This window comes from Delphinus delphis, chromosome 17 (genome assembly GCF_949987515.2).
Source record: "Delphinus delphis chromosome 17, mDelDel1.2, whole genome shotgun sequence".
NCBI lineage: Eukaryota > Metazoa > Chordata > Mammalia > Artiodactyla > Delphinidae > Delphinus > Delphinus delphis.
In genome coordinates, this window is record NC_082699.1 from 39,241,276 (window position 1) to 39,254,204 (window position 12,929).

General features: G+C 36.2%; 1 protein-coding gene across 2 annotated transcripts in view; it reads right to left on the reverse strand.

Annotated features, from left to right (window-relative positions):
* VIRMA (vir like m6A methyltransferase associated) overlaps window positions 1-12,929 on the reverse strand; it is a 39,584-nt gene that overhangs the window by 22,856 nt on the left and 3,799 nt on the right. For both annotated transcript variants that reach the window (XM_069541566.1, XM_059994909.2), the window contains exons 2-5: window positions 8,522-8,637; window positions 4,724-4,810; window positions 3,579-3,627; window positions 1,888-2,056 (exon numbers count right to left, since the gene is read on the reverse strand). In XM_069541566.1, coding sequence (XP_069397667.1) covers window positions 1,888-2,056; window positions 3,579-3,627; window positions 4,724-4,810; window positions 8,522-8,637 — 421 coding nt within the window. The remainder of the gene's footprint in view (window positions 1-1,887; window positions 2,057-3,578; window positions 3,628-4,723; window positions 4,811-8,521; window positions 8,638-12,929) is intronic.

The following is a 12,929-nucleotide window of genomic DNA, read 5'->3' on the forward strand; positions in this document are numbered from 1 at the left end:
ACCAAGATCCCGCAAGCCGCACAGCATGGCCAAAAAAAAAAAGTCCATACTCCCCTAAGCAATATACAAATTCAATGCAATCCCTACCAAAATTCCAATGGCATTTTTCACAGAAATAGAACAACAATCCTAAAACTTGTATAGAACCATCAAAGACCCCAAAGAGCCAAAGCAATCTTGAGAAAGAAGAATAAAGCTGGAAGTATCACACAATGTTACAAACAATGTTACAGAGCAATAGTACTTTAAACAGCATGGTATTGGCATAAAAAGAGACACAAAGGTCAATGGAACAGAACAGAGAGCCCAGAAATAAATCCATGCATATATGGTCAATTAATTTACCTGTGCTTAGCAGGTACGATATAAGAAAAAAGATTAAACTACAGTGTGTGACCACCATCAGAGCAAAGATCTCACACCACACTATTATATAAGGATTTAAGAGAAACAATGGTCATTTTATTTGTGCTCATAAAATGCTAATTGTAAAGCAAAATATTTTTCCCTATGACCTCAATTATAATTTCAAAATTTATTCCCAAATCTCCTTAGCTCAACAGCTTATGAGTAATACTAGAGTGAGGAAAAGAGACCCTGGAAAACATGAGTCCAGCTGTCTGCTCTATAAAATGAAAGTCATTAAAGTTCATTAGAGGTTTTTTGTTTGTTTTTTTATAAAGTTGCTTGTGCTTTATTTTTATTTTTTTAATATTTATTTATTTATTTGGGCTGCACCAAGTCTTAGCTGCAGTACATGGACTCTTAGTTGTGGCATGCAGACTCTCAGTTGCAGCACACGAACCCTCAGTTGCGGCATGCATGAGGGATCAGTTTCCCGACCAGGGATTGAACCCAGGCCCCCTGCATTGGAGCGCAGAGGCTTACCCCTGAACCACCAGGGAAGTCCCTGTTTGTTTTTTTTTCCGCCCTGCCATGAGGCACGTGGGATCTTAGTTCACCGACCAGGGATTGAACCCACGCCCCCTGCACTGAAAGCGGGGAGTCTTAACCACTGGACCGCCAGGGAAGTCCCTAGAGTTTTTATTTTTCTTGTCTTGAGTTAATAAGCAAAAGGTTCTCAAAAGCAGGAAAATCTGCCTTAGCTAAGATCTGGACATCTAAGGAAATTTGAAATGCAGTCCTAATAAAACAAATGCCATTAACACAAGTATTCCAAAAACACATACCATATTTACTGCCTATTCTTCAATTCTTTGAAAGACAATTTTCATAGTAAACCATGAATAACCATGGATTATATTATCATATACATATTTTAAATAAAAAAAAAACCTTGGGTCAATTAAAAAAGCATTTTTGCAAAGTAGTGGAGGAAAATAAAATGCAACCACTTCAACATAAAAGACACTCTTATAGGAAAGAATGGGAGATTGACAGATAACTTGTCAAACCTTAAACAAGGTTCAAAAAGTAGAAGAGTTCTTTGAGTTACCTTTTCCTACTATAATGAACATAAGTGTCACTGATAAAAGCAAATTTAAAATTCTCACCATGGGGACATCCCTGGTGGCGCAGTGGTTAAGAGTCCACCTGCCAAGGCAGGGGACATGGGTTCGATCCCCAGTCCTGGAAGATCCCACATGCCGTGGAGCAACTAAGCCCATGAGCCACAACTACTGAAACCCACGTGCCCTTGAGCCCATGCACCACAACTACTGGGCCCATACACCACAACTACTGAAGCCCACGTGCCTAGAGCCCATGCTCTGCAACAAGAGAAGCCATCGCAATGAGAAGCCCACACACTGCAACGAAGAGTAGCCCCTGCTCGCCACAACTAAAGAAAGCCCGTGCACAGCAATGAAGACCCAAAACAGCCAAAAGTAAGTAATAAAATTAAATTAAATTAAATTAAATTCTCACCATGTTTTGGATTCCTTTTCAAACTTGGCTGTGGCTGGGGAGGTGGTGGAGGTGGAGGTGGAGGTGGTGGAGAGTCTCTGTCATGACTTATGACTCTATCCACTGATCCATATATTGCCAGTGTCAGACAGTTGTACCAGCCTCTTAGCACCAAACCATCAGTATTCACCTGATTTGGGGGGAGGGAGAGGGGAAGAGATATCTTTCAAAATGTTTTACTATGTCAGAAGTAAACTGGTATCAAATTACTTTGTGATTCAACTAAAGTATAAAAGTATGCTGAAAATGCAAAGGTCAATACTGGTGGAAATTCACCCAGAGGCACAACTTTTGCATGGCCCTCCAGAGTTACCATACCTAAAACTGTCTCAGGACTACATCTCCCCAGTTCTATACTTTAGGCCAATCCTATTCAAAAAGCATAACCAGATTCCCACCCAAGAGAAGAGAAATGAGAAGGAAATTAAGGGGGAGCTACTGCCAATTCATAAATTAAACCCAAATAGTTACAGGGGTCATGGAGATACACAAGAGTACAAATTGTGCCCAGTCTCAAGAATTATAAAGCCTATAAAATTATACAGCATTCTTTTTACATGACATGCAGGTATATTCTATGTATCTATATTGTACTTAAAAAGTAAGGGTAACCAGAGGCATTAAACAAATTGTTTTTGCAAAGAAACTTATCCTAAAAAGATCAAAGACTTTATCAATGCCATTAACCCTCAATATTTCCTTATAAAATAACTTTACGTTTTTCAGAGCTTATCTATTAATCACTCTATCTTCACAATAACTATGAGAGGTAATCAGAGCAAATATTATCAACAAATAAGAAAATGAGAGTGTCAGTAGAAAAATTTGGCTAGAAACCAAAGCCCCTGACTTCTGAGGTCTCCTCCCACTCTACAGTGTTGGATAAAGATGAAATAGTAAGTGGTAATGGAACCCTAGAGGAAGGGTTCTAGAGGAAGAAAAAAATTATTATTCTCCTTGCTAACCTTAGCAAACTCTAGCAAAGGGAAATCAGGGACCAGAAGAAAGGCTCAAAGACTATGCCCATGGATTAATAGACTCTAAACAGAAATACCACTGGAAGGAAGATAAACAGATAAAGAATACAATTTTTAGTCTAAACAAGGTGCAGAGGATTAAATACCCATCCCCCACCAAAAACAAACAGCAGGCTGAGTAGTCCCATATTAGATCACCATTATTTTTGGATTTCGGCTCTTCCATGATTCAGATCTTTTAGATGCTTTCAGAATGGCATTTGGTATCAAGAAAAAGACACTTCTGATACACAAGGAAGAAGTATGAAATATGAATTTTTAAAGAAAACTTAATTAAGGTACAATGGTGTTTAATAATAATTTACCTGCCTGTCATCTTCTGAATTTGCCCACCTAAATGAAAAGAAGGAAAAGCACAGATGCTGGCTTCTTCCTGACCCAAGTATAAAATTAGAATAAAGAGCTATATGGGTAGATAATAGCATTACAATGTCTTTGCTCCATTTTAAAATAGCTTCTGGAATACAAGAGGAATCAGACAAGAAATGATGATATTCTGCAGAACTAGAACCAAGTAAGTTGACATTCTGCATCACTGGTTTATCTGGATCAAAAACTCTGAATGGAGGTGAGAACAACCGTAGTAACAAGTTGAAAACTGACTTCTACAATTACCTTTGAGTTGGGTCTAAAGATGATGGAAGTATTCTCATCATATTCCAGGCTGCCAAAAGAGTAGGAATAAATATATAGGCTCAAACACTGAACATCACAGTTCATGAAGAAAATTTTCTAGATTCATATATTTCAATCAAATGCTAGATTTGTGTTTTAATGAACTACAAAGTTTGGGTTTAATTTACTCTCCACAAAATGATATCAAGAAAAAGTATAAAACAAACCCCCCAGAGATTCTGGTTCAATTGCTTTGAGGTGTGTGTGAGAATCAATGTTTGTTTAAAAGCACCCCAGGTAATTCTAATGTACAGCCAGAGTAGAGATCCATAGCATTATAGTCTTCAAAAAAATGTATACTGGGACCAAAATTTTTAAAAAGCACCTATTTTCATCAGGTACTGACATAAGAATAACATTCTATAATATAAAAAATTAGCTGCTTCAGATTACCTAGGTTCCCTTCATTTTAAAAAGAAGTTAAACTACCAATATAATTTAATAATAAATGAGTGGAGAATCAATAAAAGAATAAGCAAAATCTAGAAAACTTAATTCCTGACAGGGACAGAAAATTTTCCATTTTTAAGCTGCCTTTAAAAAATTGGTATTTTATAAATGAATTTTTATAAATGAGTAAACCCATCTAATGGTTAATTAATTTGCAGACATCAAAACAACTAGTGTTAGTTATACCTAGCATGTATTATATAATTCAAAATAGGAGTAACTATAACAAAATTCTCATTTTACAAAAATGTGACTATGGAATTTTAAATTATGTAGTAGTGTGACCTAAAAAACATAGACAAAATCTCAATGTGTTTATATAGGTTTTTTTAAGAATCAAAAAGTAATCTTTTCCAAATTAGGTTATTATCAAATCATGTGATATGTATAATGCATACACCAATAAAAAGCAAACAAAAGATGGTTAATGTTTCACACATTTAAAATTTTATTTTATAAATAAACTCAACATGTTCTTAGGAGCTTGACATTTCCTTAATATTGTCAATTGAGAAAATTAAACCCTGAGTTCTTGGGTCTACCACCATACACAGCCTTTTCTTCTATCTAAAGAATAAAAAGGTTTTGCTTACTAACTTATGAGTTGCTGGTGAAATTACCTAGTAAGTACATACCTTCCCAACCTATCGAAAACTGGGGCACTTGGTTTGCTTACATTGTTAAAGAATAAGTCTAATTGAAATGTGTGCGGTGATGTCTCCCTGTGAATGAAACAAAGTTGAAAGGTCAGCCTTTACAATAATCAGTTCTTAAATTAAAACAAAAAACAAAGTAAGTACAAATTTAAGAGCAATTCTAGAATTAAGATAAATTATTCCTAATATGTAAATAACAAAAACACGGAGTTAACTGTAATATTTCCTGTAATTTTATTCACATCCAATTCTCAAGAAGTCAAGTATTCACTTTGAGTACTACTGAAAAATTTTTAGCCATCAAGTATCTTTCGCCTGCTACTTGGACCATTTTAAAACACACAGATATTTAAATTTTTTAATGTATTTTAATGGCAAATGCTAATTAATCATGATATCTAGTTTTATAATTCCTTATATCGTTATTCTATTAGCAAAAAGAATCAGGAGTTAACTAACTTTAAGTTGTAAATAATAATTACCATTTAATTTCAATTTAACCCACATTCATACAGGACTGTAATAATAATTTGAGCATCAGAGCCCTAAATTGTGACTTAAAGCCCAGATTGAAATTTGTATAGCACTAATTTACATAAATATTTTGATTTTTCTATAGACTTCTATAATCAAGATTAAAGCCTATTTAATTTGCACTAGAATGAAACCCTGCTACACCCTTGCTGAAATTCCTTCCGCTCAACTAAAATCTTGATTTTTAAACAATGCATGCTTTGTTGTTTATTTACAAAAAATCCATATGGTAAAAAGTGTAATGCCCGGAATACTCTGAAAGAGATTCCTTTATGTATTTCTGGTAGAAGTTCAAACAGGTACAATCATTCTGAAAGACAATATGGCAATAAAATTCAGGAGACTGAGAAAATGTTCACACCAGTTGTTCCAGAAATACTTTTCTCTACAAAGTGTTTCTATGGAAACACTAATATACAAAGACTTTTTTCAAGAGGAGGTGCATTATACTAATAATTTGAAAACTAAAAACCATCTAATGGTCTCCACTTTAAGAACTAGCCAAATAAATAAGAGTACATTGACTTGTTAGATTATGCAGTCATTAGAAATCATATTTTCAAATAAATTTAAATGATGTGAGGTACTCCTGACATAATGTTAAATGAAATAAAGGAATACACAGAATAGCACGCAGTGGGATCAGAGCAGCATCATACATTTTATCTTACCCAAATTCAACTATATGTGCTCAACAACTCTAGTCTCTCTCTCCTAGCCTTCCTCTTCAAACCAGACCCTGGCCTCCAATATCTCAAGGAAAGGAAAAAGGACTGAAATGCAAATTCTTTCCTCTGGAGGCATCAAAGACTCAGGTCCTGGTCACCGAAAAGCAATTTAAAGAATCAATGGTAATTTGACTCCACTAGACTTTCATCTTAAAACTTGTTGACTCTAAAACCTAACCTCACATAAGATACCACATTTACAAAAAACAAAATATATATATAAACGCACACATATAAATTTAAAAACACATGGCCTCAAATGTTAAGATTCTCTCAGAATGGAGGGATAACAGGGGTTTTAATTTTACCTGACATAGTTCTGAATTTCATAATGAGAAAAAATACTATCATAAAGTGTGCTGCACAAATATATCATCTCTAACATTACTTTCAACCTTGAGATTTCAGGCTTCCCAACATCTTACATATTTGTATTATTGAATCAATACTTTATTTTACTGTTCTATAACATACTGTGCATAAAGTTGTTTCTGATAATAATTTCATATTTGGAACTATTAAAACATGAACAGCCACTCACACCCAGCTAAGAAAAAGGAGAGAGATAAGAAGAGGGGAAATGTAACAAATACTCTTACCCACTGCAGCTAATGGCAGTGATTCGTATTGCCTGCTGTGGTAGCCAGCCTCCAAAATGGCCCCCAAAGACCCCTGCTTCCTGGTATTCACACCCCTGTGTAGTTCCCTCCCACACTGTACCAGTAGAATATGTAATCAACAGAATATAGTAAAAGCAGTATATTGAAGTATGTCACAGTATGCCATTTCTGATATTAAGTTATAAAATACAGCGACTGTGGCTTCCTTCTCGGGCATAGTCTCTCACTTTCATTCTTGGATCACTCACCCTGCAAAAATACATGCTGTGACATAAGCAACCCATAGAAAGGATCTCCTGGCAAAGAACTGAAGATCTGCCAACAGTCATGTGAACAGGCTTCTAAAATTCCCTAGCCTCAGTCAAATCTTCTGAGACTGCAACCCAAAGCCTATATCTTAGTTATAACCTTATGAGGGAACTTGAGCCAATCAAGCAGCTCCCAGGCTCCTGACCCTCAGAAATAGTAGGGGATTAGGTTGCTAAATTTGCTACAGTTTGTTATACAGCAACAGATAACTAATAGACCTTTCTTGACCAAAAGCAGTACAATTAGAGAAGACTGCTGGATACACTATCATTACTCCATCTTTCTCATTCTACACACATAGGAAAAGTAGAAAGAAACACAGGAAAACAGGAGATTTTATTTCCTTACACATGGCAAAAAAGATATGAAGTCAATTACAATGATTTGTCATTATAAATACTAATCATTCTTACTGTTTTGTTTTGTATTTGTTTTACTTTTGAATGACCTGAAAACATCTGAAGATTTTTATATCTACCTCTAGGAATAACCAACTACTTTTCACAATTATGAAGAAATGAGCCCTTAACTTTGAATCTGTACCATTAACAGTCACCCCTGTAGCTGGCTTAACTCTTTCAGGTAATAGAAACTGAGCTATCACAGCATGGACATAACAAAATGTGGCATTGATACGTAAGAGTAACGCCTAGGCTATAAGCTAAAAACCCACAGATATATTTATTATACATATTCATGTTTCTATAACCAAAATTTAGCTTTCATCTCCAGTTCATGTAATTAAAATCAGAAGAAGATGATTATTCATGTTACAACAAAGATCAAATTCCTCTGTTTTATGTCAGTTGTTAAAATTATCAACAACTCCACAACAGGGAATTCCCTGGAGGTCCAGTGGTTAGGACTTGGTGCTTTCTCTGCCATGGCCCAGGTTCAATCCTGGGAACTAAGATCCCACAAGCCGCACTGCATGGCCAAAAAATAAAAATTAAAAAAAGATTTAAAAAAACCAAAACTCTACATCAGGAACCATGTCTTATATTTGGTTTATTTCACAAAGAGACTAAGAAAGAGAAATGATGCTCAAATAACTACTTGCTCAGTACAACTAATGGTAATGTGAAGCTACATATTTATAAAAAGACACATGTATCAGGCTAAGGAGATCACCAATAAGTCATGAAAACTGATACTATAAAATAATATAATAAAAAATGTAGCAACATAATAAAAGATATATTTCTAAATATTCAGTCTCATTCTTATTTTCAAGGAAAAAGTCACGTTAAAAATACTTCATCTACTATACTGTGCCACCCTAGAATCGTTTGGAAAATATAAACCAATTAAAAAAATATAAACCAATTAAAAAAAAGAAATGAAGAAAGAAAAAATTAATCTAGTACTCAGATCAAATAATGACTCTCTTCAAGTTTATAATAATATATAGATTATAGAGAAAACCTAGAGTCAATTACAATGCAACATAACATAACCATAACTGAATAAAGTTTTAGGTTTTTTGTTTTTTACTTACAAAATATTACCTTAAATTTTTGCATTTAAGACTATGTTTCTAGATCAACTTTAGTCAAAAGTACTTTTAAAAAAGAAAACTGACTTACCCATATGCTCTACTGTCAGGCAAGCTGCTATGGGCTCTTACTCCTGGGGGTATGACTCGGACTTCATTGATATAAACCACACATGGAAAACGAACCACGTCTATATGAGAACTTTGCTTTAAGAAAAGGGGAGAGAGGAATATACTGTAAGCAAAACACTTTGTCTATTCAAAATTTATTCACTTCAATTTGTTTCATTCAGAATACCACAAACAATTTTAAAATAAACACCACATCATTAAAACAGTGCTATTACATTTTTTATAATGGTATTAAAACCACTCTTAAAAACAGCTGATGATAAAATGTACCTAGTTAAATCTCTCCATTTGTATAACATTTCCTGCATCTGCTTCCCTGCTGATGTTTTGCTTAGGCCAGTAGAGACCTACAGTCCTTTACTGGAAACCTCTGGAGTCAGACACCGTTCAGAATCCTGACTTTTGGAATTCCTTGGCGGTCCAGTGATTAGTACTACGCGCTTCCACTGCAGGGGGCACGGGCTTGATCCCCGGTCAGGGCACTAAGATCCCACACACCAGGCAGTGCCGGCCAAAGACAAAACAGAATCCTGACCTTTTAGATTTTTAGAAAGCAAATGATACGAACACTACATATTACTTAACACCCCCAGTGGCTTCTGGGGCAGTACCTTGTAACCAAAACATTAATACTTCTGCAGCAACATGTATAAACAGTCACACTAAATAAAGATTATAACTAGCAACATATCAGTTCAAATCAGAGCACGTGGCCACACGTATTTAGGGCAGATTTTTCTGCCATTTTTGAATTTCTGAATTATAGATAAGAGATGGTGAATCTCTATTTAAATTAGCTTAATTTACCAAACTTACATACTAATATCAAGAGATCCAGGGAAGCCATTTAGGCACCAAACAATTAAGGTAAACCCTCTCAAATTTAAAAAAGGGAAAAAAATCCACAAACTAAGAATTTATTATAGTAACATAAATGGATAGCATAAATTTAGTGTACATTTATTTCTATGTATCATTTGACACAAGATCAGACAAATGTAGCTCTTGAGATCAATAATTTAAAAAGAAATTTTTCACATAGTTTTTGGACGATTGTTTTTTTTTTGTTTGTTTTTGTTTTTTTGTGGTACACAGGCCTCTCACTATTGTGGCCTCTCCCGTTGCGGAGCACAGGCTCCGGACGCACAGGCTCAGCGGCCATGGCTCACGGGCCCAGCCGCTCCGCGGCATGTGGGATCCTCCCGGACCGGGGCATGAACCCGTGTCCCCTGCATCGGCAGGCGGACTCTCAACCACTGCGCCACCAGGGAAGCCCTGGACGATTGTTTTACGTCAACTTTTCCTAGCAGTTCAACCAAACATCATTACCTAGTGGTCAAAGTTTATAATAAGAATGGTTCATATTATTTGCATCTAGGAAGACTGAGTCCTAAGTGCCTCTTGAAGCTGCAAAGAATACTGTGCCTATCAACAGACCAAAAGATTAGTCAAATGAGTCTTTCCTAAAATGTGACAGAGGATGACTTTCCAATTTTGCATTTTAAGCTCAGAGATTAAATATAATTAAATATATAGGTATAGAAATCTTAATGTTAACTATTCAAGTGTACTTTATACTCTCAAAGATATAAAAGAAACAGGATGAATGCAAAGTGTGGCTGATTGCTGGTTGTTTTCCAATACAACTCTTCTAGAGAAGTTTGAGTTGGGCAAAAGTGAACTAAAAACTGAATTTCCCATGTCCTGGGAAGCCAGTGTGAACATGTGATTGCTAGATTCTGATCAATGGGATGTAAATGGAAATGACGTAGGCAACTCTGGTTCATGTCCTTAAAGGGAAAATTCAGACTTCAGAAACTCCTGCCACCTCTTCTTCTATACTCTGCTGCCTTTCTAGAACACATGTTATGGTAAGCTGTCTTGGACAATGCAGGCAATTCCCTAAGAATGGGAGGAACCTGTCTCTGACAATGCAGAGCTGTCACATTAGCCCTAGAATACTTAAAACCAGATTGAAAGAGAAAATCTTATTTTATCTAACCCACTGTTATCCTGACTTTATGAGAGCAGCTGAAATTATATCCTAATTATTACAAATATACTGTAGTTATTCAATAAATACTACAGTAGATTTATATAAAAGAAAAAGCATTCTGCCTCAAACTTTGGCTCTATGTTTCTGTCCTGTAAAGAGCTCCTCTACTTAAAAAGTCTACTATACAGAAGCTCCTTTGCTTATATGGTTAAAAATTCTCATTAATATTTACAAAGGAAACTTAGAACAAAACTTTATTTATTCTAACCTCCTTCCACCCTGCCCCCTGCTAATTAATGAATGGTATTAGTAGTAGTTAGGGTGTCGTCACTGTGGACCTAAAAAGATCAACTTGAGGTTTTACAAATAGCCTTTCAAAATCTATTTTGTTTGTAAGTAGAAGAGTTTCTATATTAGTTGCTACCACTTTTATTCAATATTTATTTTGAAACATTTACTAAATGTCTATAATGTTCCAAGGTATGCTAGGTCCTGAGAATATAAAGACAAGACATAATCCCTGCCATTAAGGTACAATCTACTGTAGTAGATGAATAAATAAATTGCTATGATACAGACTCACACAGAAAACTATGAAAACTCAGAAGTGTACTTACCTAAATCAGATAGTGGGCAAACATTTGTTGGGGGAAAAGAAGAGTGTTAGGGAAGGCTTCCCAAAAGAAATAGCACCTGATCTAAGTACGTATTTAAGGAAAACAAGAATCAGTGGAACAGAGGGATAAAGAGCTTTCTAGGCAAACGGAGAAGCATGTGCAAAAGGAATGCAAACAAGAACTTGGAAGGTTCAAGAAATTACAAGCATAGTTCACCAAGGCTAGAGGGCAAAATGTGGGAGGAAAATAGGGCAGAGTAGCTAAACACAATCAATAGAATTACAAGAAATAAGTTTTTCATTCACTGCCAGAAGTCAACTCCAAAAATCTGTATCGCCATTTAGGACCTCTCTCCTGAGCCCCAGACCACTATATCCAACTGTCAACTGGACATCTCCATTTGAATGTCCCTCTGGCCCCCAAAACTCAACAAGTCCAAAACTAAAGTGTCCTACATCAGGATGGCACCACCATCCAGACAATGGCCAAGACAGAAAACATTATCATCCTTGGATTCTTTCTCATTCTCTCTCACCTAAATAATTCCTTCATCCAAACATCAAGTCCTATTGATTAAACCTCTAAACAGCTCTCTAATCTGTGCATTTCCCTCCATTTCTGCTGTCACTCCTCTAGTTCTAGACACTAGGCCAAATTCCTCAGTTTTATAAACAAGTATGGTCTCTTCTCACCACTCCAAATTTATAGCCCCAACATACCCTGGTTTTCCTCATCTTTATGCCATCATTCATGTTACTGTCTCTGCTTAGAACCCTTCCACGCTCCTGTCCCAACTCCTTTCAGATGTCAGCTTTCTCTTAAAAGTTAAGCCAGATCAAGTCTAGATGAGTGCTTATCAAACTAAATTCTAATTGCTTCTTTTTTTTTTTTTTTTTTGTTTTGTGGTACGCGGGCCTCTCACTGTTGTGGCCTCTCCGGTTACGGAGCACAGGCTCCAGACGCGCAGGCTCAGCGGCCATGGCTCACGGGCCCAGCCGATCCGCGGCATGTGGGATCTTCCCAGACCGGGGCAGGAACCCGTGTCCCCTTCATCGGCAGGCGGACTCTCAACCACTGCGCCACCAGGGAACCCCCTAATTGCTTCTTTTAACTCTCCTGTTGGAGTGGTACTTCAAGAAGACAAGAACCAAGTCTCAGTTTACTGTTATATTCATAGTGCTGAGCATATTCATTTAACGAATGAAAGACTTTTAACAGGTGCTTAATAAGAATTGACTGAATTGTGTTTTCAAAGTTAAAAATATTACAATGAAGTAGGGGCTTAAAATATCTAGAGGAGTACTTAAACCTAGGAAGACAGGGTGACAGTGGGAAATCATGGAATGGAAGTTTTATGATTAGAGAGGTACCTGAAAAGTGAAGAACAGACTGGTCAGGTTCCATGACTCAGCCACATCTAAGGAAGAAGTCATTGTGTGTTTAAAGGTCACAGTATAGCTGTCTCTCCTTACTTTCCTATTCCTGCAACTATCTTCTCTTCCCTATCCTCTCCTAAGGGTAAACTAAGGCTATGTCATCTATTCCTGCCACTTGCATTATCACTGCTGTTTGCATGAGTTCCAAATTGACTTCCTAAACTCTAAAATGAAGTAGGACCTTCTAACATCAATCACCCTCGTAAGACTGAATTTTAAGCCAGCAATTCCACTCTGGAAAGTAATAAAGAACTAATTAAAGACATATAAAAGAATTTAGCCTCAAGAATATCGTATCACTGTAAAAAGTCAGAAGCC